This window comes from Musa acuminata, chromosome BXJ1-2 (assembly GCF_036884655.1).
Source record: "Musa acuminata AAA Group cultivar baxijiao chromosome BXJ1-2, Cavendish_Baxijiao_AAA, whole genome shotgun sequence".
Lineage (NCBI taxonomy): Eukaryota > Viridiplantae > Streptophyta > Magnoliopsida > Zingiberales > Musaceae > Musa > Musa acuminata.
In genome coordinates this window covers 14,580,788-14,607,235 of record NC_088328.1, presented here as the reverse complement: position 1 = coordinate 14,607,235, position 26,448 = coordinate 14,580,788, and the positions used below count along the sequence as shown (strand labels likewise).

The 26,448-nt window shown below is 38.6% G+C and overlaps 3 protein-coding genes across 4 annotated transcripts; 1 reads left to right on the top strand and 2 right to left on the bottom strand.

Annotated features, from left to right (window-relative positions):
- The first annotated feature begins 478 nt into the window (after nucleotides 1-478).
- Nucleotides 479-7,000, top strand: LOC103968437 (uncharacterized). The gene is made up of 2 exons (XM_009381664.3): nucleotides 479-922; nucleotides 2,309-7,000. Exons 1-2 carry the CDS (start codon nucleotides 758-760, stop codon nucleotides 6,713-6,715), a joined length of 4,572 nt encoding a protein of 1,523 aa, XP_009379939.2. The 5' UTR covers nucleotides 479-757; the 3' UTR covers nucleotides 6,716-7,000.
- A 2,799-nt stretch (nucleotides 7,001-9,799) lies between these two features.
- On the bottom strand, nucleotides 9,800-13,511 carry LOC135595744 (rac-like GTP-binding protein 3). 2 transcript variants are annotated; one of them, XM_065087049.1, is made up of 8 exons: nucleotides 13,136-13,511; nucleotides 12,927-13,014; nucleotides 12,735-12,844; nucleotides 12,581-12,644; nucleotides 11,592-11,656; nucleotides 11,427-11,492; nucleotides 11,161-11,268; nucleotides 9,800-10,050 (listed from the first exon to the last, which is right to left on the bottom strand). In XM_065087049.1, the coding sequence occupies exons 1-7, from the start codon at nucleotides 13,238-13,240 to the stop codon at nucleotides 11,161-11,163; spliced, it is 606 nt and encodes a 201-aa protein (XP_064943121.1). In that variant the 5' UTR covers nucleotides 13,241-13,511; the 3' UTR covers nucleotides 9,800-10,050. The 2 variants fall into 2 exon arrangements, with proteins under 2 accessions (XP_064943121.1, XP_064943118.1); XM_065087046.1 differs by having other exon boundaries at nucleotides 11,165-11,268.
- Nucleotides 13,512-14,052: 541 nt separating this feature from the next.
- On the bottom strand, nucleotides 14,053-25,256 carry LOC135595739 (protease Do-like 9). Its single transcript, XM_065087035.1, has 9 exons — nucleotides 24,576-25,256; nucleotides 22,263-22,462; nucleotides 21,882-22,062; nucleotides 18,005-18,196; nucleotides 16,613-16,845; nucleotides 15,442-15,543; nucleotides 15,279-15,329; nucleotides 14,994-15,098; nucleotides 14,053-14,387 (listed from the first exon to the last, which is right to left on the bottom strand). Exons 1-9 carry the CDS (start codon nucleotides 25,147-25,149, stop codon nucleotides 14,289-14,291), a joined length of 1,737 nt encoding a protein of 578 aa, XP_064943107.1. The 5' UTR covers nucleotides 25,150-25,256; the 3' UTR covers nucleotides 14,053-14,288.
- Between the last annotated feature and the right edge of the window lie 1,192 nt (nucleotides 25,257-26,448).

The following is a 26,448-nucleotide window of genomic DNA, read 5'->3' as shown; positions in this document are numbered from 1 at the left end:
GATAGTTCGGCCCAAGGCCACAGGAGCCGCCCCCCCGGTTCACTCCCTCCCTTCCCCGGTCGATCCAAACCGGGTTCGTCGGTGGGTGAAACGCCTGTTCCTACCTCCGACGATTCAGGAAAACATCGGCTTGTTGTTGTTTTCTCAGGGGGCCCACAATAGCTGACCGACCAATTCGGAACGGTCTTATTTCTTGATGCTGTTCGGCCGAGACAGTGGAGCGGCGCCATCGTCTCTCGTTCGCACCCTTTCCCGTGCCCTTCCCGATCGGTCCACGAGATAGCTACATACCATGAACCAAACCGAACAGAAACTGTGTTTGATCTCGTTCACGGAACAGGCGGGGCAATAACGCATTTTTCATTGGTCTCAACGGACTTCGCCGGTCGCTATATTGCACTCTCCGCTTCCATTTTGCTGACACCCTCTCTCTCTCTCGAATCGAACCAATCACGTTTCTCCATTTCCCCCCGCCCTTCCTCCTCTCTCTGCCTTCGTCTCCTCGGGTGGCCTTGGCTAGTATAATCCATCCTCTGCCTCTCTCTCCCTATTCCATTCAATCCCTTTCTTGCTCCTCTCGATCGTATCGTTTTCCTCCGTCTGCCGATCTATCCTTCCATACATGACGTGGCCGCCGGGCTGTGACTAGGGTTCCTCCGTCTCGTCTATCGGGGGCCTCCCACCCGTGGAACTAGGGTTTGGCGGCCTTTTCATGCTTTGATTCGGTGATTCAGGTATCGGAAGCGATTTGGAATTGATGGTTCCCGCCGGTGGAGGGGTCGGAGACAACCAAATCGGGAAAGATGCAAGGTTATGTATGGGCGGGAAGGTGAGGAGAAGAAACGGCAGCGGCACATGCGGTAGTATAGCAGCAGATCCCCTAGCTTTTCCGTCCCTGAACCCCTTGGATTCCTTCTCAAAGGTGCCTCCTTTCTCGGGTTCTGTATTTTTTACTTTGTACGTGATGATTTAGGGGGAAAAAAAAAAAAGAGTTGATGATTTCTATGTGTTAGTTGAATATTTTGTGAAACATATTGAATTGTTGTTTGTCATGTGTTTGTTGAATATTTTGGAAAATTTTTGAATTGATATTTGTTATTTGTTTTCTCGTTGGAAATATGGTCCTCGTTCTGGAATTGGTTCTGGTGCATCATCCTTAAATTACTGAGCCATGTATTTTGTGGTGAGTGACGCTGAGTGAAACTTTGCATACTCCGAATACGGAGTTAGTGGTCTTCCCTTGAAGAAGTGCTGGGGATTTGTATGGTTTTATGCAGTTCTCTATTGAACTTAGGTGGGTTCGTTTTTACTCAATGACGAATTTCTCAAAGATGTAAGCTCTGACAGCGTGTTGTGCTGGGTCTCTTGATTCCTTCATATTTGAGATCATTTATGGGTGGTAAATCCAATTCCAATTAGAAAGCTCTTAAATGAGTAAACAGGCAACGAAGTCTAAGCAATAACAAACTATTTCTGTAGAAAAAAAGGATTTAATGTTATTATGAGGAGAAACAAGTTTTGTGTTTTTGGCTCTGGATATGAAAGAGATTTTTGTTATGCTTGAATTATGCATGGAACATCTCCTTTCTTGTTTTGTACGCCACTTGTGGATTTTATGTTGATTTTGTTTCATCTTTTAGGTTTTAACATAGATATGTCCAATCCACTGGTTAAATTGTTCTCTTTTGGACATGTCCATTGTAGTTGCATTGCATCTCTGGAGCATTGAATCTTTCAACTGGACTTTTGAGTTTCCAGCAAGCACATTCTCTTTGAAAGTTTGCAGAGATCGAATGATGTTATGATTCACATCATACCAAGTTGGCTTTACATTTGTTCTCAAATTCCAATAAATTATCCCTTTTTTTTAATGTCTGATGATTTCAACATTATGATACAAAGGTATTTTAAGCTGTGTGTTAACTGGTTTTACCGACCTGCTGACATTAAGCTTGTGAAAGACATTTTGTTTGATAATTCCCCAAATGAAGTTCTCTACTCTTTTCACAAAGATGTCATACCTGCTGCTTCTTTACTTCATCCATGTAAAGTTGCATTTTTAGAGAAGGGTGTTGAACTTCCATCATGGATTTCATCATTTGTGTGTAGAAGAGTATATGACATTGCTAACAAACACTTGTGGTGGTTAACTGATCAGGAGTATACTAATGTAAGTTCTTGTTAAGGATTATATCAATGTAAGTTCTTTCATCCATCTCTAAATATCTACGATAGTGGCAAGGTACAGCATTTCTATTCTGTTATTTGTGTTTGAGCCCTTTAACCTTTCATTGTTGTTCTTTCTCAGAAACATCAGGAAGAAGTAGATAAGCTTTTAAACAAAACACGGCTAGAAATGCATGCGGCAGTGCAGTCGGGATTGCAAAAATCTCAGAGTACTTCTGCAAGCACACTACAGTTAAAATCTGGTTCAGATAGAGTACAAAATAGTGACACCTCCTTCCCATCTCAGGCTAAGGAAAAGAAGAGGTTGGGTGATCAGGGTGAAGAACTGGTCAAGGGAGATCAAGTCACAGGGGCTGTCAAGCGAGATCAGGGAACGGAATTGATCAATCAACAGCATCCTGCTAAACTTGATGATGGTGATTACGTTAACTTTGAGTTTGACAACATGAAGGCTGAAATTGCAAAAATTACAGAAAAAGGTGGTCTTATAAGCTATGAAGGGGTTGAGAAGTTGGTGAATCTTATGCAGCGTGGTAGAACTAAGAAAAAAATAGATTTGGCTGGTCGAATAATGCTTGCAGATGTCATTGCAGCTACTGATAAATATGATTGCCTTGATAAGTTTGTGCAACTTATGGGAGTGACTGTCTTGGATGACTGGCTCCAGGAGGTGCATAAAGGAAAGCCCAGTGATGGTAGAAGGCACATAGACAGTGACAAAGTAGTTGAGGATTTTCTCTTATCTTTGCTTCGGGCACTTGATAAGCTGCCTGTAAACCTAAGTGCTCTGCAGACTTGCAACATTGGCAAGTCAGTGAATAATTTGCGCACTCATAAAAACCTGGAGATCCAGAAGAAAGCTAGGAGCCTTGTTGATACTTGGAAGAAACGGGTCAATGCAGAAATATCAAAAACTAATGATGCAAAATCTGTTGGATCTAGCCGATCTGTTTCATGTTCAGTCAAACCATGTTCTTATGATGTCAGTCATTCAGGAAATAAAAGATCTGGATCAACTAATGTGGCTGCCAAAATGCACAGCACTCAGCCATCAGCATGTAGAGCTCTGTCTAATAAGTATGGAGCCCCAGATTCTACTAAAAAGGAAACTTTTCCAGCATCTATCGTGGTTAGTTTGAAGGACCCACATTGCAAAACAGTTGAGGACAAGAGCAGTGATTCCAGTCAGTCTCAGAACAATAGTGATCAAGCAAAAACAATGGCTTCTTCATCGAAGGAAGAGGCAAGGAGCTCAACAGCTGGTTCAACAACTACTAGCAAGCTATCTGGTGATTCATATCACCACCGAAGATCAAGCAATGGACTTTTAGGAACAAGTATAGCTGCTTGTCAGAGGGAAAATCATTCGGGTAGGTCTGGTTCTGTCAACAGGGTTATGACTTTGGAAAAAGCATCACAATGTGGACAGACATCTGAAAGGCCAACCGATGTGCCTGTTGATGACCATGGAAATACAAACAGTCTAATCATTCGGCTTCCTAATCATGGTCGGAGCCATCGACATAGTGCCAGTGGTGACTCTTTTGAGGACCCTTTGGTTATGAGCAGCAGATCATCATCTCCTGGTATTCCTGACAAACAGCACCATAACAATCATAAAAGACAGAAGAATGATGTTTCTCAGTCTCATGTTGCCACAGATGCCAATACAGAGCCATTGCAGTGCAACGATGTTAAAGAAGATGCAGGAGCTGAAGGTGTGATATCACCAACAGATATTCTTGATGAAGAGCATGGAAAGTTTGTTGATGGAAGTGGGAAGGTTGCAGATATGATTATAACTGCTTGTTTATCATCTGGAAATGAAAATGTAGTTTCCTTGACCAGACCAAGGAGAAGAAATTCTTGTAGTTCTATTCATGCCTTGATAGAAAGCTGTGCCAAACACTCTGAAGCTAGCACTCCTTTGGCTGTCAGGGATGACATGGGAATGAATTTACCGGCTACTGTGGCAGCAGGGGAAATATCCAAGTCTGACTTGATTTCTTCCACTGATTCACTCGGAACATCACCTGTAGCGGAGGACCCATCTAATGGTAATGGTGAGTCCAAGTTGGGGCTATCATGTGATGATAATATGGTTAAGAGGAATATCCAATATGATGAAGCTGCTGATCCCAACTCTGAGAAGCAAGGGAAGAGCGTTGGATCTGTATTACCTATGGAACCATTGCAACAGGAAAATACCAACTTTACAAGTAACAGCAGTAATGCTATCCAGTTGCAGGATAATAAATTAACCAACGATCCAACGACACAATCTACTGTCTCGTGCATGAAAGTAGAGGTAAATATTGGGGAAGAAAGAATTCATAAATGTATTTCATCATCTAAACCAGCAGAAGTGGAGTGTGATGCTGATGGTGCCTTTCCGCTCAAGGACAAGCGAATGACTGGTGGGCAGGTATCAGATATTTATACAGATGGCAAACCCAACTCTACAAGCTCATCTATGGATGAGAACAAATTCCTTGAATGTGAATGTGACAAGATCGGAGATGGCAGTATATGCACCTCTGATGTCAAAATAAGTTATAGATGTGACCTGGACATTGCTGCTTCAGGTAGAAATTTAGAGAAGCTGCATGTTGAGAAGAAAACATCAAGTGTTGTAGTGAAAGAAGTGTTTGGTGGTACTAACTCAATTGATCAGCAGCAAGCTCTAGCATCGGATGCTGTAGATGGAAGTGTTAATGTTGTTGTCTTGTTGGCTACTGATAATGTTCCATCTCCTAAAGCTGCTGATGAGTCTAGGAATAGGAAGTCTGGTAACTCAGGAATCAATCACTTAGAGTCGGGGCATGAAGCAAACGAGCCGAACAGTATTCCTGTTTCTAGCATTGTGGAACCAGTAGGTTCAACTGTTGTCTCCCTTGTCACTGCTCAGATTGTTGGCAGTCTAAAAGAGGCTCATGAGAACTGTCCATTAGGATCAGCAAGTCAAGAACCACCATCTACTCTTGGAACCGAAGACACCGAGAATTCTGCAAAGTCTATCAGCTCTAAGATATCTGCATTTGATTCAGATGGAAGGAAGGCACTTGCATCATCTACAGAACCCTGCTCATTGATTGCTTCTGCTGAGCCTGATGTTGCCAGTAAGCTTGAATTTGATTTGAATGAAGGCCTTCCTGCAGATGATGAGAACGATGGCCAACCAGCTGTCTCAGCTGCTGCTGCATCTTCATCCACAATTCACTTGTCCAACCTATCTTCCTGTGCAAATTTCATTTCAAATTGTTCGCCTACTTCAATAACGGTAAGTGCACCTGCAAAAGGACCATTTGTTCCACCTGAAAGCTTATTGAAGACTAAAGGTGAGCCTGGATGGAAAGGCACAGCAGCCACTAGTGCATTTCGGCCAGCAGAACCACGAAAGACTTTGGAGATGACACCCAATGATTCTGATGTGTCATCATTTTATGGTGCTGGGAAACAGGGCCAACCTCCACTAGGCATTGATCTGAATATAGCTGATGAGAGAGTGACTGAAGACATGGCCTCTCAGAGCTCAGTTCAGACTGCAGTCCCTGTGTTGGGAACTGTTACTGATGATGCACCTACACGAACTGTCATGGGAGTTTATCTTGATTTGAACTTAGTTGATGACAGTATGGAATCTGGGCAGTTCTTGGCCAGCACCAGCTGCAGATTAGAGATGCCGCTTTTGCCTGTCCGACCTGCATCCGAAGCAAATATGCTAAGGAACTTCGATCTGAATGATAGACCAAGCCCCAATGAAGTTGGTATAGAACCTGTACAAAGGAACCAACAAGCGAACAGCGCTCGTGATGTGCCATTTTTGGCTCCAGTTACAGATCATAGAACAAGTAATTCTGCATCATCTTGGTTCCATCCAAACTCTTATCCGGCTGTTGCTGTACCATATTTCTTGTATGATAGACAAGAGCAATCTAATCAAATAGTTGGAACTCTAGGGTCCCAGAGGATTTTGGGGTCAGTAATCGGTGGTGGCAACCTTGGTAATGATAGTTATAGGGGACCTGTCCTTTCATCATCTCCGGCCATGGCATATTCTCCTGCGGCAGCATTTTCCTATGGAAGCTTTCCCCTTGCTTCCAGTTTTCCAATTGCCTCAACCTCTTTCCCGGATACTTCAACACAATATGTTGATATGTCATCTGGAGGTGGTTCATGCTTCCCTACTTTTCCTTCGATGCGGCTTGGACCTTCCGGTGCTACTTCATCTCATTATCCAAGGCCTTATCTGATAAGCTTTCCAGAAGGTAGTACTGCTAGTGTCTCTGACAACAGTTTGATACGGAGCAGCCAAGTACTTGATCTTAATACAGGTTCAGGAAGTGAAAAAATGGAAGGAAAAGGTGAGAGGTTAGCTTCAGCATCAAAGCAACTTTTGGCTGCCACTTCGCAGGCTTTTATGGAGGAACAGACAAGAATGTATGGATTGCCAGGTGTAGGTTCAAAGAGGAAAGAGCCTGAAGGGAGTTGGGATGGCGACAGATCTGCTAAGCACTTGCGGAAGTGAGTGATGTTCCATATTAGATATAGTGTCAAGAGTCTGGTGAGCTACCAGTCAATAGGAAAATTATAGTGTTCGTGATAAATATTAGCTTATTATGCTTCAACGTGCAGGCACAAGCTTGTGTGAAATTTCTTTCCTGCTTTGCTTTTTCTTTAATTTATACACACAAAAGTTCACATACATCCTAGTGTCTGCTTCCAGGATGTTGTGGAAGACATTAAAAAAAAGGAACCAAACATTTGCTGCAGTTCCATGTAAATTTTTAGATATGATTCACTCCTTGAGATATTTTCATGTCTGAATTTTTAGCTCTTTCCAGAGAGGTTGCTGCTTTTTCTATGGTAAGTATATATGGTGGACCATCAAAGATAGATGGTAAGTGACATTTGTATTTCAGTTTTCGTATTCTTATACGTCATCCTTCCACATATGCCACTGTGTGCAACTGTGTTGCGTTGGTCATCCGAGAAATTTGTCATGCTCTTTCTTCTTCTGTGTTTCCTACAACTTATTGTGTGTTTGCTGCTGAAGCATGAACTGATCTATATTTACTTCCATGAGTTTGTTGTTCATTATATAATCTCATTGTCATTTTTTGTCAGATAAATAATTGTTGAACTTGCTCAAATACTGACATATTAGGTTTTCCTGATTGATTTTGGCCTTCTATTTCTTAGGGCAAAATTTGGATGATGGTTCTCGACACTAAATCATATTTGATTGTGGTGATCTCTCCTACCGCATGCCTTGTTGTGTGAGGATGCATGCATCTTCTTTCTTAGGACTTGGTATTTTAAATTCAAGTTTCAAACTAATGTGCATTTTGGTTGGTTGGTTTGTTTGTTTGTTTGTTGTTTTGCTGCAGACACAACATCGACAGAGCAGCACATATTTATGATCTGGTTTAAGCATTCTCCCAAGGAAAATCTTCCAAGTTCTGGTTGTCTCATGAGAGAAGGGGGACTATTTATGAACAGGTACTTTTTTCTCATGAATGGTTGGTTTATAAAGCAACTGATGTATTATTATTATTTATTATAACTGCCGGGACATGGCAAAGTCAAAATCAAAGTGGAAAGCCTGGTTTTCACGCGTATGGAACTTGCGGTAATCTTTTACTTTAGCAGCTTTTGTTGTTTGTATGGATGGTTAGTCTGAACATCACTGCTCTTAGTGTTTTTGAAATTGAGATGTATCTTGTTGCCTTTGCCTTGGGAAAATTTCAATTTGTTAATCATGCGGAAGCTATTATTCCATACTTTTTACTAATTTCAATTAGTAAAAGTTCATCTTTGTTCCTCAAAAGTTCTGCCATTCAGTTGTCATAAATGTGATACTTGTTGATCCCAATATGTTTATCATCTTTAATTCTGAGTATATCATGGTGCTTAGGATCATCATATGCTGACGCTGATCGTCATGCAAGCACCCAATGCATGATAGCAAGAATTATGTAGTTCTGTATTTCATGTTGGAACTCGGATACCGAGTAAAATTAGGAGCCCTTCAGATAAATTTCTGAGCGTATCTCTGTCTCTCAAAGCTTATTTATGTGTCTCGCATCAACACCATGAAGAGTAGTAGTCATGCATGGAGGGAGATGATAAATTATATATGGCATTAAAGATGATAAATAAGGCAACACATCTCTCCCTCCCTCAATACAAACATGCAATTGATATTGGACTGTTTTATGCTTAGTTTATTATACGTTTGTTAGGTAGGGACATTATTTTATCTAAAAATCTCTGCCTTATTGTTGGTCATATTTGGTAGAGTGTCAATCAAAGATGATTAATGAGGTGGCAGACATGTTATTAGTTCGAGGAAACATATATTGTAACTTTTCCGGTGTCAAATAGAAACATGCAATTGATTTTTGACGGCACAATACCTTTCTATATTATACAAGGCGATATGTTCGATCTCTACTGACTGATTATTCATTCTGTGTCCATCCTTACCCACTCGACGAGTGTCTTTTGTTACGCAATCAACGACAGATTCGTGTTTTAGCATTTTTCGTAAATCATTTAATGAATGAATTTTCTTTTATTACTAGTTTTTTTATTTTTATTTTTATTTTTATTTTTATTTTATTTATTTTTCTTTTTATTTTTTGTTTTTTTTATTTATTTTTTTATTTATTTTTTTATTTTTTTATTTTTTATTTTTTATTTTTTATTTATTTTTTTTATTTTTTTATTTTTTATTTTTTATTAAAAAAACACACAAAAAAAAAAAGCCACACACACAGACACACTTCACTAATTATTCCTTGGTACATTGAAACCCGTCATTTGGATTTATATTGAAAGCATCTCATAATCCATTTTAGGACAGCTCTTCCCCGATGAAGCAGCAGGATCCGAAAAGAAAGAATCAATTTATGTACTCTTCTTATCTCGAGTTACGTAAAGAAGACCGAAAAAAACATATCTCATCCTTTGGAAAGTAGCTCTATCGCTTGAAGCACGGAAGAAGTACTACTACGACAATCGAGCTCGCACAAGGATATTAGGGTTTAGCAGGAAACTGTCTTCCCTGATGATCTTGGGAATTTGAAGAACTTAATCAAGCGTAAATCTTACGCCAGAAACTAAGATGCAATGAAAAGGAGTTTTAGAAGTTGATGTACTCGTGATTGTGATGAGAAAATAGAATCATGATCGTTGATGGTTCATGAACAGTGGTATTATGGATGATAAAAAAAAGAGAAAAGATTAAAAAAAAAAATGATTGATCAAATACCTACCATCTCCCAGGCACCAACAATCAGGATTAGTTGACGTTCATAAAATGATGAATGCATCTTATGAATGAATGAATGATGTGATAGTTCTTCAATTTTACCTCTAATCTCTGCCTCTTCTTAAATTTCAGCATAATCAGATGATGCTGATTGATCCACCATATTCTTCTGCAGGGTCAACAAGATGTTGAAAAAGATTAGGCTCCCAGGGTCAACATCATCACCAACGTAGTTAGTGTCACGATAACCTGTGAAATCTCTTTACTCGGCTTAGTCAACCTTCCCAGTCGTCCCAGTCGAGAGAGACACCGTTTGTATCGGTGAAAAAGCACAACTTGCAACCCAACTCTATCGACAACACCATATATATCCACTTCTTTAGGCGTGCGGTTTGTTTTTCCTTCGATACCAGCAGATCAAACATTTACAATTTACAAAATCTTCCACACTATCGAACTCACAGCTGATGCCGCCCTCCGAATCTTCGGGTCAGGAAAGCAAAGCAAACATGCGAACGAGATCAGTCATTTCTTATTGCAAGTGCCTTCACTTAAAACACACAAGTCTCCTCACACACGGAATATTCCTGCAATTCCAGCATAAGTTGCTTTTTATGCAAATCTTGTCGATAATTTTTTGTCTTGTATTTTGGCATTTGTAAAACTCATAGATGTCAAGAGTCTTTTCTCTTACAGAAAAAGCTGAACAACATCTAGAGAAAACAAAATCAATGTTGTGATAAGAATGACTTGAGGCTGTATAAAATGTACAAGGATGGAAACATAAGAGATGCTCAGCACTGAAAAGATCAATAAGTTTCTCGCCTCAAACTGTTCAAATTAACCTTCTTGTTGTGGATAACAAAGAAACCATAATAGAATCATAAAGAAGGATGAAATGGGCCTTAAAAGCAGCATGTCTGATCTAATAAAATTGATACAATTGATCATACTATATGAGGTAATTTTCATAATCGATCTCTTACATCAGATAGATCTTAATTTATCTTGTTGGCACGTCCTTTTGTTTGATACGACATCTATCTAGGATCAAAATTAGATTTGATACAGCAATGTTCTTCATTTTTATTAGCATAAATTGATTTGGCAGTGATAGCATACATATATATATACATACATATATATATATATTATATATATATATATATTATATATATATATACATACATATACATATATATATATATATACATACATATGGATCGTGCTCAAGTATTGGTTGCTGAAACTCTGATTTTAATTACAAAAAAGGGCCTATATTATAATGAAGCACTCAGTGAAGGATGACTTCTAAAATATCAAAAAACACCTTAATATCAACAAAGTTATCAGGTGAGAGTACAGTTAATACATTTGCAGCAACTCCAGCTTTTACTCTGGAGATGTTACAAGATATTGAAGACCGAATATTTATGAGTAGAAGATTCAAGAGAGAAATCTGTGGAGTACTAGAAGACCTTAAACAAGTCCTTATATTTTGACCATACTAGAAGAAGTACGCAAAGGTTAAAACACACCAGAAAACATATACGTGTACAAGTACCATTTCATTTAGGAACAATGAGATCAGAAACAAAAAAAAATAACAGCATCATCAATCAAGAGAATGCACATTACAGAAATTATGTATACACCTAGAAGACATCTAATTGATTATGTAAAGGGAATACGCTTACTTACAGAATTGAGCAACCGTGTCTTGTTTTTCTCTTCCTTTTCTCCTTATGTTTTGAAGGAGGCTGAATAACTATTTTGATGGCAGCATCAAAGACTGCCTTGACATTCTACCCAAAATTTATAATATTCGTGTTAGCCTAAGGAAGTACATGAGATTCATAATTAAATAGCAACCCAAGGACAAAATATAGTGAATTAGCAATACCGCATGAAGCTGTCACTTAACCAATAAATTTGCAAGAGAGAGATTTGATTTGAGACTGACCTGCTGAGTCCTTGAGCTACACTCAACATAATATGCAGCACCAATCTGCTTACGAAGTTCCTCTCCCTATGATCAAGAATCATAGCCACCAAAACAGTCAACGAACCATGAAGCAGAAGAAATTTGAAGTAATCAGATTTTATATTTGAGGAACAGATATGAAACCTGTACGGTAGTAACAGGCAACATCCCAGGATGATCTGCCAAATAGTGCTTATTTTCACGAAGATCTGCAATACATATTGTTAGTGGACAAAAAAAAAAGTATGAGAAATGTTTAGATAAGAATAGCCATCACGGTCTAGCTAAAATATCTTCAATCCTTTCATTTTGTTTCTCGCTGGTGAAGATACATGAGACTTTCAGTCCCACATCAGCAAGAAAAATAATGAAGCTTTAAATTATGGGGCTTCAGCCCATGAATTCTTGTTTGGACTACACTCATTTATATAGACTTATCAGTCCACTACTTTTTCTAACAATACTTCACAAAACTTATCCATCGATTAGGTATTCTTCACAGACTTCTCTTGGTTTATTTGTGTCCTAAAAATGGAAGAACCGGTAGAGATGCCTCTCCTTCTTTATCTAGATCGACTCCTATGATCCTATAACTGTTCCGCTTTTTTGGACGGGGTTAACCTGGGTAACTCAAGATCCCCCTTCCTAACGTGTCTCCCATGATCAATACCATGAAGAACACCAATTTGACTTAGCAGTGTTTTCTCACACAAATTCATCTCATCAACTAGAATGATCTGCTCTGATTTGTTATCCATAGATGAATTCATATGACCAGCTTCAGCTAGTGAGTATGTATGTATTATGTAATATAATAATAAACTGCTATACAGCAAGAAAAGAATGCTCTTAAATGGAGCAGATCAATTTCCACATCTACCAGCAAAGCAATTGGTACTTACATATAGCGTTTGGCAAACGCAGACAAGTGATCTATGATTGAAAATTTTCAGATGTAAAATTAAAGAGAAAGATCACATGGATCTTTAAAACCTATATGACAAGTTATACTTTCACTTTAAAAGAAGATGAAACAAAAGAAACTCATCCAGTAAAAAGTAAACATTGAACAAAAAAAGCTGTCTAGTAGATGCATAAAAGCACATTGCTGGTTAGGTTGGTTCTCTGCTCACCTAACTTGGTACCAACCAAGACCACAGGGACTCCAGGAGCATAATGCTGCAGCTCAGGCATCCACTGGAAATCATCAACACAAGAGGCAGAAGCGAAGCAGATTTAGTAATCAACATCGGTCATGAAGCCAAAATTCCATGTTCCTACACTCACCTTCTTCAGAACATTCTCGTAGCTGGCTCGGCTCACCAATGAGAAAGCCAGCACAAAGACATCCGCACCTCGGTAGCTCAGTGGTCGCAGTCTGTTGTAATCCTCTTGTCCTACAAACAATCAACGAAAAACCCAGAGTCAGATTTTTCCCCCATGATCCGAGGTCAAGAAGGACGGGGAACACGATCCCGCCTGCAGTATCCCAGAGGCCCAGATTCACGGTTCTTCCCTCCGCAATCACATTGGCACTGAAGTTATCGAACACGGTGGGCACGTAATCCTGCAAAGAATCACGGAAGAAAGATCAAGAGTCAAGAAACCCGAGAGGATTGGAAACAGAAAGCAAGGAACAGATTCTGAAAATAACAAAAGAGGTTAAAAGGGAGGAGAAAGGGAATCACAGTTGGGAACGTGTTGCTGGTGTAGCAGATGAGCAAGCATGTCTTGCCGACGGCTCCATCTCCGACGGTCACACACTTGATGAACCTGGAAGCGCCTGATGACATCTCGAAGAGTAAAGGGGGGATTGGAGAAAAAGGAAGCAGCCTTGGGGAAAGAGAGAAGAGAAGCAGCTTTGGGGAGGAACAGATCACATGATCCTCATTGCATTCCTAGCTTTTTAGTGCAGTTTTTGCTGGCAAAACAGAGACCGAGAGAGAGAGAGAGAGAGAGAGAGACTGTTCCTTGGATCGCTCCGCTTCAGAACTCGCATTCGCAATTGCTTCGATGAGTACGAAGGGATTGAATTCCAGCGAGAGAGAGAGAGAGAGAGATGTGGGAGTGGGAAGGTAGGGTATGAATGATGCGGGCGGTGGCGTCATAAAAGCAGAGGAACAAGGCGGAGAACGTGAAGACTTAGACGTGAAGTAATATTTGAGGCTTTTTGAACATGCTAACCACCACCGAACCAAACCCGAATCCGATTTCAGCTTATTCGTGTTCGGCTCAGTCCGAATCCAATTGAAGTAGAAGCTGAATCAAGTTTAAGCAAACGGGATGAGACAGACAATGTCTAGCCCATCATCCACGAGTCCAAATCCTACCTACTAAATAATATTTTAGACTCAGATGCATAAGCGTAAATATAAAAGATGTGATCGGTGGAAAAGGCTTAATGCAGGAAGGCAGGCATAAGAAAATTCCACATCCGCAGATACCCACATGTTCTTTTGGCCTCAGTATAAAAAGAACTTTGCCCAATTTTTGGATGATGCCACAATCATTTAACACGGTTCTAACTTTTAAATTGATTAGGTGGACACGTCACCACTAAAGCAGATTCCCTGTAGCGCTATATCACGGTTACATCTGGAACGAATAAGAAAACCTGACAGTTTTGCTCTACCAAAAACTCTACATAAGTGATTTAAACATGCATCTCCTGTGGAACATTGTACGACAACACGGCATGCTGTGTGATAGCTACACTAGAATTTTGGCAATTATGGTAAAAACAACACATCTTCCCATAGCATATAATTAACTGATGCCCAACATCTGTGGCTTCCACAGAAATATAACGCTCAATAACGTCTTCGGCTACCTTCCTTCCCTTCACGACGTCAAATCTTCGGATACTGCAGAGGGTATGCAGTGTGTTGCAAGGATATCTGGTGTCGCAGCCTTTGCAGTTTTTGTCTGGAGGACTACTATCTGTCAGCAAGAAAACGATATGTAGCAAGTGTTTATTCACCAATTTTGTACAAAATTTGCTGCAGTAGTAGCATGACCGGCTTATAGGTCTTATGACATTTTGGGAATGCAAACAAAATATCACCAATATATATATATATATATATATATATATACCTCTTTGTACAAGAAAGGAACTCTTATGAAGGAAACTAAATACTTCCATTACACATTTTTAATGAATTCTTACTCTAGCAAGGGTATATATCAATGCAAAAAAAAGATAACAATAGAAGAAAACTTCTTGGGAAGGATGCCTCCTGCTAGTAGAAGTTGAGAATGCATGCAAAAACATCACTAAAGAAAAAGCTGCTCGGAGAACAATGAGGAACCCTAAGATAACAAAAAGGTGTTGCCTCAGTTAGCTGAAACCAAATCGGTATAAAGTGGACAACTTCATCAGACCCTAAATTATTCAGATTAAAGAATTTTTTTTGCCACTGTTTGGGTTGGTGATACATAAAAGTACAATATTTTGAATTAGCAAGCACTAGCAGTTGGAATACTATAAAGCCAAATGAAAAGCAACTGTGATTAATGTTAACTGGCACCAAAAGAGAGACATACCTGCTGGTACTCGAGATCAAACTTCAAAAACTCCTCGCTGCAATTTTCAACCATGTTTGCCAAGGTTCTCAGATTTTTAACAGGTTTACCATTAAAAGCCATTACCTGTAATCATTGACCAAATGAGAAAGCACTGAAAAGAAAAATTAAAAAATACAAATACAATATTCAGTACAAAATAGAAGTCAATACCCTCATTCTTGTCAATAATTGATAATTAATACATAAGCTACGTTAATATAAAGTTAACATGAGGAACTATGTGTCTGGGGATCTAGTGCTAACCTGAGTGTTGACAATATCTTCATAACCAATATTAACATCTGCCACTAGCACCTGGACAGTGATACAACAATTACTAGACAAAAACAACAGTTTTTATTGATGCAAATACTAAGGCCGGCATTCACATTCAGAAATAAATAAAGGGGTCGAGAGAAAAAGAAACCTGGGATATCACCACAAGCTGCTCATCATGTGAGTGTGCCATTGTGTGCAAAAGCTTGTCCAGCAATTTCACTGGTGCATCGTATTCATAGTCCTTCCCATACTGCATAGGATGTGGCAGCATATAAGGAACAAAATAAAAAATTCAAGCCTTTGTAAAACACAGTAACAGCTAAAGAAATGCAGAATGTATGTAAATGGTTACCCTTGTTTCTAAAAGAAGCACTCATGTACCAATTAATGATTCTTGCAAAGTGGATGCCACTATTTTTTTTATTCCCGCTATAAAATTAAGTAATATGCTGATACACTGAATTCATCTGATGCATCTAATTTGCTTTTATAGCATGAAAGACAACAATGCAGAATCAAATGGAGTGTGTTAGATAGATAGTGTATCCAGCAAAGATTTCAACACCAGAACAGTACCAGGGACTGGCTGGCCAGTACAGAGACAAAACACTATGGTCAATCTACTGGTCCTGAAACCTGGCAATGGTGGGATACCATGGTATCTAAAGGTGCTAGGAACATAGCATAAAAAGATGACAAATTTTCAATCTAGATCGTAAAGCTAGCAGTATTTAATTGATTCTTTTTTAAAAAAAGATTTAATTGATTCTATTAGACACCACGAAAGTATGAGAAAACAATTAGCAGTCTCAGGTCTAAATCAACAGAGAAAAAAAAATAAAACAAAACCATACATCTAAGTTGAACATGACGATTTTTCTAATATATGAAGGCTACTAATTTAAATGCAAGCAAAATAGAAGTCATATTGTTACTACAGTAAAACTGTCACCCAAACTCATGATAGCCAGCTTAGACACTTCAAGGAGTATAGAGATGACGAGGAGAGAAAAAATAAATAGTAGCACGAGGTGCTATCAAAAGCAGATTTACAAACAAACAAGAGTTGATCCAAATATCAAGGAGGAAGCACGTGATAATATCCAACAGTGTCCACTCAACATCCAACAGTTGAATAGATACAAGAAATGTGAGAAATATGAGACACTTAAAGGAGTATAGATATGAGAAATATAAGAAATCTTGTGTATCGAACTGTTAAGGCATAACATCCAACAGTGTCCACTCATAACTTTCTGCAAAAAACAAAATTGAAACAATATTAAGAATAGCAATAAACATGAAGATAGTTTCCACACCTCAGACCGAAGATATGGAACAGATATAGCCGTAAACACAAAGCCAGCAATTATATAATATGAGGGGGGTTTTCCCTTAATGTGAGCTGGAATGAGCCTCTTGTGTGTCGCAAGCTTTATGTTAAATTCATAAACTTTTGAATCACGCAAGACTTTGACCAAAGCATTCTCTCCGGTGTACTTCTGAGAAACAAGATAACTAAACGCAATGCGCTCACCATGCCTGAATGGAACTAAACAACACCACACAATGAAATAAGTGTCACATGTAAAGAGCACATTCATAAAGCAACATCTTATGAAGAAAGAACAAGGTTGCACAAAATATTTATAACCTTCTCTATTTAAAGCAGCTAACATTCTGAAAAAAAAAAAGTTTGACAAAATCTTAACCATACATTATGTTGAATAAAAACCAACGATGCTCCTCTCTTGGTTATATCAATGTAAATAATAACAAATTATGCAAACAAAGAATATGACATTCACCACATCAAATATCATGTAATTATTAAAATTCTAAAAGAACCACAGAAAACAAACTAATAATACCAAGATGTGCATCTGCAGACAATTTAGCACTTCAAGGCAGTAGTTAATAATCCCAAAGAACAAATTTGACTATACCCAGTTCGATATATTTACCGTCCAAATAATTTGGAGTTTAATGATTATCTATCAAGCACTGTAAATCTCTTTACCATATGATACATCTTCCACATTTCTAGAGAACAGTATAAAGAGATTACAATGATCCTATTCCATCTGCATGCACTACATAATCTATAAAGCCTGCTGACACTTCAGGTGTAATATAACAAGCTGATGTACCAGACATTTGAGGTCGACTACAAATATTACCATGACACTGAGCATTGTCTTGGACAACATAACTAGACGAAATGCCTTACAGACCTAGAATTGTAGTGAAATCAGTATAGATCCATGTTGATAAGGCCTGATAAATATTATGCTGACTGCCGACTGGCTAAGAATTTATAAGTGTGATAAGTAGATTAAAACCAAGTTGTAAATATTTAAAAAGTATTTAATTGGTTGAACATTCCATAAAATTCTACAAAGCAACTTCTTTTCATATCCAGATGAAGTGCAAGTAAAAGTTTACTTGTGGATTGATCATTCCATAAAATTCTACCCAACTTTTCAAACCTTCACAATCCTGATGAAGTGCAAGTACCATTCTTGACCAAGGAACACAAGAGTGAGAATCATTAAAAGCACTACAAAATCTGTAACTTTTTGCAATGAACACAACAAATTACATCCCAGCCCTATTATTTTTCAAATATGATCCATCCACAGCGATAAATATAAGAGATTGTTCAACATCAGAAACTAAAGGTTGCTCATATCATGAAATGATTGCCTTACCAGTTCCATCATTAGCTATATCAACTCCATCAAAGCTCAAGATAATGTCAGATGACTTCAGAAACTCAAATTCTGGTCCAGTAGGTTCTATTCTTCTCACACGCACACCCTTTTGGTCAGGTTTCATTTCCATTGCTTTGCGCAGATCAGGATTTTCCATCTTCTGCCACTCAATTCCAAGCATAGGAAATCCTGTAAGAACAAAACAAAATGTGAATAAAGTAAGAATATTGCACAAGGATTTTAGGTAATAAAACATTAAATATCTTCTGAAGATGAACCATCAAAACCTGGATATAAATAACAAATAAATGATTTTACATGAAAAGACAAAATAGGAACATACAAAAACCATGTCACAACCCTGGTCTTAAAATGTAGAAATATATCATTACAAATAGATCGCATTCTGGACATAACTTATCCTCAAATATGACATTTCTTATAGAGCATTAGCATAGAAAAGGACAGCAATAACCCAAAAGGGAATATCTTGTGATTAACCCTGGGTAAAATTATCTTTGCATGCAGAGCAGGTAGCAGAGCTAAACAGATTAAACTTTTGAAACAAAGTGGACATAAATAGCAAACGAAATTAAGAATCGCAATATTTGCAAGCCCTGCATTGCAAAGTAAAACTACAAGCCACCTGGCTTGCATTGTGTATATGATAATCTTGCAAGGACCCTAAAGCCAAGGTTTTAAATGTCACTCTGATACAAAATACCAACTAGACAAGTACAAGACAATATTCTCATGGAGCAATGCAGACAAGGTGTTCAACACCTGTCTGATAATTTTCAGTTCTTGTTTCATGCTATTTTCTTGATGTTTTCGAGTCAGAAAACTAGTCAGCCCCGTTTTTTTTGTTGCCAATGTTTTTGTTTTGTGTTTTTATCATGTAAAATGTGAAAATGTTTTTGGCTATGCGGCATCGCAGGAAGGGAAAAATGACCTAAAATTGCACCATTTTCACGTGCCATGGGCTGATTTCTGGTTGACGACCTAACGGTGTCAAACATCAACCGTCACAGCACCTTAGAATGCCCCAAGTGGCATCGGCACAAATGGGGCTTTGGGTAAGTGTATAAGGGGGTGATGCAATGCCTTTAGTGTACCCAATTTCTATTCGATAAAAGTGCTGGGAGAACATTGAGCCTACATCTATCTTCAAAATCCCCTTAGTGTGTGCTCATTCAAACCGTTTTCAAGACCCTTTCGAGCCTAATAAAAGCTTCTTTCTTTGTGTTGCTCATGATCTCGGTTATCTTGCCTTTTTCATGCGTGATGGTGGAAAATGACTCGCACGTTCACCTCTGTAACCTTTTCTTCGTTGTGCAAGTCTTGTATGGACTACACGTGGTTAAGGGCTAGCCTAACCGTTGTGGATGCATATCACTTGGGTGTCACATGCCTTAGGCAATCCCAACTAAGGATGCGAAAATATACTAGGTGATGCACCGACTTGTACTACCCCTAATCACCCAAAATAATAATAAAATATTGAATAATAATAATGATAACCGTACCACCTAATAAGGTATGAGGCAATACATATTGATCCACCTTATGGTCATCATGCAGAACAACTCATTTCGAGCGATACGCAGTTAGAATGGGGTATGCCACCTGACATACCCTGTATATTGCCTGATATGGCCAATACTAAACAATTATCGATTAGATTCCGACCGTTAGCAGAGCTAACCGATCATATCCTCGAGAAAAATTATCTTTCCATGCAATGCAGCTAACAAAGCTAAACAGATTAAACATTTAAAACAAAGAGAATACGAATATCAAAAGAAATTAAAAATCAAAATATTTATAATCCCAACATTGTAAAGTAAAATTACAAGACACTTGGCTTACATTATGCATTTGATAATCTTGTAGGGATTGCAAAGCCAAGGTTTTAAAATATTGAATACAGTAATGACTACCATACGAAATGGGTGGCAATACGTACCGATCCGCCCGATGACTAATTTGCAAACCAACCCGTTTCGAGTAACGCATTAAGCACGAGGAATAACGTCGAGCACACCGCCTATATTGCCTAGTACAGTCGATACTCAACTATAAACAATTTGATTTCGATCATATCAATTCAATGGGCCAATTCAATTACGGTCAAACGATCAAATCCCTTGTTGAGGCTAGTTCCTGTCTTTTTAAAGCCCTTTCGTCCCCTCTTCACTCCTTGTCACTTATGCTATTTCTCACTCTCTTCCTCAATTAAACATCCTAATTGATAATTAGAGCTCATCAAAAACTTCAAAAGATTCAAACGCATCATTTGGTGGAAGGTACGCAACAACTATTACATGCCTACATACCACAATCATACTTGCCTCAGGAGACTCCTCGGACACATGTCATTAATGATGATCAAGCAACAACTATTATCATGTTGATGCATCAATAGCATACTGTTTACAAGTACACTATGTCATGGGAAAAGACGTACCATATTGATATATGAATTCCAATGGCTATGGAATTCTGACTTTGATTTTGGTTGTATGAGCACATATGCTTCCATTTATTACTTGCTGAAATCATAAAGTTTCGACGCACAATCTAAGATCTCAATTGATATCTTCATAAATGATTCAAGACCAATGACAACAACAAATGACCGTGCGATAAAGTTGTCCCTCAACGATCCAAAAAAGATAAAATTCATTATCTCATCCTAAAAACTGACCATTACTAACCATATAACTCATTTGCACTTTATTCTTATCAAAATTAAATTGAAATTGCAATAAATTAAGATAAGGGGTTAAAATAAGTTTTTAATTTTTATCCATTTTTTGGCCAATTTTCTGAAAACTAATACGTATCGATTCGAGCCAAAATTGGCACTGCTGATCAACACGAGACAATGAACCTTCTGGATACAAATCCATGATTGCACCAGAGTTTCTTGATTATCTTGGACAAGTCAAGGATGCTTTCTTATTCTAGAACACTCTATTCCATGAGTCTACTCTGATGCCCTCAAGGTTGACTTCCACTACCTCTTCAATCTTACATCTAGGAGTGCCTTTGTTGTTGATGGATATCTTCGATCCAAGTTCCATCTAAGTCTTGGCTATACCTTAGGGCTTTCATCAAAAAATGTCACTACCTTGTAGTGTTTCCAAAAGGCACTCAAACACTCACCTAAGGCGCCTTTCATTAGTTACTCTCTATGATAAGTTTTCTGTATGGTTTGCTCACTCTAAAATTACAAAAAAACTACTTGTTTTCTGCAATCCTCCAGGAAACAAAATGTGGAGCGGATCTTAATAATTAATCAGGAAAAAAAATCAACAAGATTAAAAATCAGGAATAAACAGAACAATAGCAGAAGGCCTGTTTCTGCTTCTGTGAAAGAACAATTTGGGCTTGCTAGTAGAGAGATTTAATAAATAGGAGGACAAATGCAAAATTGTCAGATCCAAAAAGATTGTTGGGTGAACTAAGTGGGATGTGGAAAAGATATATCATCCAATTTTATAGTTAAATCTTACAACAGTTCAGCTTTGCTAATTGGAGCCCATTCAGACCTATCCACAAATTAGTGAAAATATTATTGTTATTCAGTACATCTAACATCAATTACATAAATCTTATCGCAAGCAGAGTAACACAATTTCTGGCATTCTAAAATCATTTAAGCTAAACAGAAGTTTTTGAGTTCCAATAGCACAGCCCTACACCAATGATCACAATAAATTAAATGGAAAAGTTAATGCAACCAAGCATGAACTTCGGAAACAACATGATGTCAACATGTAATATACACCAAAATACAAAGAAATTATGCAGCATCAATTTGAATGAACACAATAAAGAACCACAATTAACAAGCAAATTTATTAAGTACCTGTATATTCTCCTGACTTTTCATAGTCATTAATGAAGTGCATAATGACAGGCGTAGGTATGACATAACCTATATTCTCCACATCTTCATGTTTGAGGGACTGAAATGCTATACCTACACATTTTCCCTTATCATTGAAAGCAGGGCCACCTGAATTTCCTGAGTTTATGGCTGCATCTATCTGAAATGGTGAAGCTAATTAAGTCAAAAGGAACCAAGAATAAAAGAAGAAAAAAACATCAACAGCGTTAAATTTAGAAGTGGTCAACAATATCAAAAAAATGAAATAGGGTAAGAAATCAAATTTATAATAAATGTAATGGAGGATTTTGCTAAAAGAACTTTAGAAAGGAAAACTAAACCAAGTTTCAGCTTCCAAACCTGTAGACCTAAAAGCTCTGTAGAACCATGGACATAGGATAGTATTTCCATGCGTGATACAACACCACTAGTGACAGATATTGTGTCTCCACCAATTGGATATCCTACAACAGTAACAGCATCTTGAAGAGCTGGCAAGGAACCAAATTCCACTGGAGAGACGCCTTCCCAGAATTCATCATTGTCGACAGTCAGCATAGCTGCAGTAAGAAAAAAACAAAAGAAATCATAAATACCAAGAGCAAAGAAAAAATAGATAGGAAGATATTGGTCATATACTATATATCATATACCACTTAAGTCATGCAGGGAAATGAAAAATCATACATGCAAAAAACCAATGATCTGATTAATTATTTTATTCAGCAATATGTATACTTGTTTTTCACAAGCTCCAACAAATTAAAAATATCAAATGAAAGTTCATTATGAAGAAACCTCATCTTTGATCAGTAATTAACATGAGACGTGCTTTAGAAAGGTCAAGATTTATCATTACTCTAACTTAAAAACATTTTCTTAAGCTTTAGTTTCCTTTTAATCATTTTACTATATAGAGTAAGGAATAGTTTGCTTTAAGGATAAGACGGGGTGCATTTCATTACTCGAACATAATATCTTTTCTTTAATGTTGTTAATGTCATGCTGGACCACTCCATTGTTAGGTGTCCACTAGAATAAAGTCGCCTAGAGCATAGATGGTAGATAACATCAGGTGACCCATTAATCGCTTACAATTCTCTAAAGCACTGCTATGCATATCACTCAGTCCTTTTTTTAACCACTGCCACCCAGGCACAACCAGCCCCAGAAGTGAAAAGAGGTACAACCAATGAGGCCTGAACAGGTACACAAGGTGTCTAACAAATGGCACAAGCAACAAGCACAGAAGGCGCAAGCAAAAGACACAAGGTGCCTGTAAAAGGGATAGGACCTCACCGTGTTGAACCACAACCAAATGCTCAACCATCGTGGTAAAGGGATGGGAGCATCTAACCTCCTTTTCTTTGCAAAGATGTTATATCATGGTGAAGCCAATATTTGATCCTATATTCTTGGTCTCCTATTAAGATTTTCTCAAATAGAAGGTCATGCTAGGCTTGCTAGCACCTTCCCTATCATCCAATTTTTTTTAATAAATTACCATCATCTGACTTAACCTTCATATAGATGTCTGATCTAGGCCACATGTCTATATATTCAAAAAAAAACTTTAGCATCTACAGCTTTCCTAATTTCCATTTCTTGGTTCAATCTAAGTCAATAGCATTTTAATTCACTTCGCACTCACTCAAACACAAAATATCCTTTGGTATGACATCTATATAAAGGAATACATTTAATTAAGCACCCTCATTAATTCTAACTTTTCTAACTCTTTGAATTGCTGCTACAAAAGATGTACGGGAATTTTGATAACTGTATAATCATATTATCTCCTACTTGGCAAGAAACAGTGAAGCACAATTGCAGATACGTAAATGATATTACAGCATATCCATGACTTGGCAATGAGACAAAGGTGATGATGATGGAAAAAAAGAGAAAAAAAATTTATTAATAACATCTCATTTTTTTCAAAGTTATAAGATTGCTTAAAAAATGGATCTGTCAGATGCCAAACCAAAAACTTGATACTCAAATTTTATTGTCAAAGAGTTTATTACTGTCTAAATTTGGAATTTGAGACACCAAGATACATGCCTGACACGATCAATCAGATAGAGATGGGTCTTAGTGACTCCAGTAAGAAGGTCACAATGGTTTAATTTGTTAGTTAAGAAATTCATATTTAGCACCTTATTCACCACATTGAACAATATGTCCCAAAGATGTCATAGTAAGATGACAAATCATTTTGGCTTACTTCATCCTATTCTAACAAAAGCTCCCTTCTAGTCATATCAAGTAATAATGTATCATCTCCGGATAACTCTAAACCAATGGGCCCAGTAAAATAAACCCTGGCATCAGAGGACCAAAAATGCCATTCGAACCCTTGTAGCTACTTAACACTTTTCCATACGTCTACAGAAATATATATGTGTATATAAATAGGATGAGGATAACGTAGAAAGACAAAGGAGAACCATAAATCCCCTCATCTCAGGAAATGGTTTATTCAAATGCCATTGATTTCGAGTTGCTGTCTGACTGTGTCACACAAGCGGAAAACGCATCCAGACAATGATATTTTCAAAAACGATAACATACACACAAGCGGAAAAAGCATCCATTTCATAGTTCTAACGAGTATTTTCGAACTGAAATCGAAGAACCTATACGTCATAAATGATAACCTTCTACTCTTACCGATATCACACTCAGTCCCGATCGCCAACACAGTAGCAACGTACTTTGTATCAGACCCACGCTTCTTTAGCTTCACCTGGGTGTAGTGCTCGACCGAGTGGGCATTGGTCAGCACTCGTCTGCCTCCAATGATGAACCCGCTGCTGCTCGAGCTGTACTGCCGCTTCCGCTGCCACGGCAGCGAGAAGTTTGGCTCCGTGTGCACGCAGAATACCTTGACGACCGCGTCCATGGAGGGCACGACTCTCACCACCTGGTCCCACCGCGGTGGCGGATCGAGGGAGACCACGGCGAGACCAGACTCGCCGTGCTCGCCGTTGATGGCGACGACCTGGGAGCCCCGTCGGATGGGGGAGGAGGCGGGAGAGTCAGCGGGGGCAAGGTTTTGGCGGCGTGTGGCCTTCTTGGGCCGGCCCCTTCCGCGACGGGGCTTGGGGGAAGCAGAGTCGGGGATCTCTTGCGGCTCGTCGAGGGCGGACGGCGAAGGAGCACCGGATGCAGCCATCTGGAAGTCCATGGTCTCGGCGACGGCCTTCTTGGTCTTACGGCCGCGCTTCCGCTTCGAGTGCTCCATTAAAGGCGTCTAGGGTCTGGGAAACCCTAGGAAGGAGGAAGAGGAAGAGGAAGAGGAAGGAGACGGCGGAACACTATTTATGCGGTTAGGGTTGAATGAGACGAGGAAAAAGGAGAAGGGGGAAGAAAACAAGATACTTCATCTACGAGCTTTCCGAATGCTCTTAGCCGCACCTGATTACTATTCGACACAGAAACCGCCTCGCCGGGGCCTACCATGGAGCCCTCTTTTTACTACAATTCCAAGAAAAGGTATATGTTGCGGTAGGAGAAATTAGGACGCAGAAATATATGAACTGATCGCAAGAGAAAAACAATCGTAGCGGCTTTGGCTCTTGTTGATGGAGGCAGTCGGGTCGGATCCGATTAGCTCGGGTCGGATCGAATCCGATTAATGTGATGGCTGGGTTAGAATATTATGAAATAACAAAAGTAATTTCATGAGTGTGGATCAATCAATCCCCTTTGGGTAGGTAATGAAGAACTAACTCCATCAAGATTAACCTTTTTTTTATTTCAAAGTTATTTTGTTTGCTTTAGATTTACGATTTTTATTTCCTTCTCACCAAATTATGTGTATAAAATCAGAGTAAGAGGACTAATCATATTGTTGAAAGAAAAGAATATTCTTTGCAGAAATGAAAAATTACAAACTAAACCAAAACAAATAAAAAAGAAATAAGGATTTTGAGTTGCACTGGTTTTAGATTTCCAATGGTCAACCACCACACCGAAGTAATCAACGTTGCAAGTAATTTTAGATGAATTTCCTATATAATCAATCACAACATAAATGGGCTCAAAAAGTATTTGCATAGATTTCTGGTTTCATTGGCCATTCAAAAATAAAATCTATTAATGTGTTCAACTCAAAGGTATAAAACCATATCAATAAATTGATAAATAAATTTTACAACCGTTGAATCTCGTATTTTGATAATGAAACCAATTGATAATTGTATTTATGTTTTAATCTGCGTTTTGAGTGACGTAGGATGCTCCGATCAAGATGAGACAATTAAAGTAGGAAAAATCATGTTGTGCCGGAGGAACATGTCAGAAGATTGGACGTCGGGCCGATGGATCGGTCGACGTATCGACAGAAGGCTTTAGGCCGTGGACTTGGGCATCGGACCAAGAAGAGCGGGTATTGCGCCAAGGATATCGGAGTTGCGGAGTTGCGCCAAGGGCATCGGTCTCCGAGCTCTGGCAAGAGGTGCAACCGCCCCTGACAAGCGATGGCACCACCCAAAGGCTCAATCTTCGAGCTCTACCAAGCGGTGCAACCGCCAGACCCCGG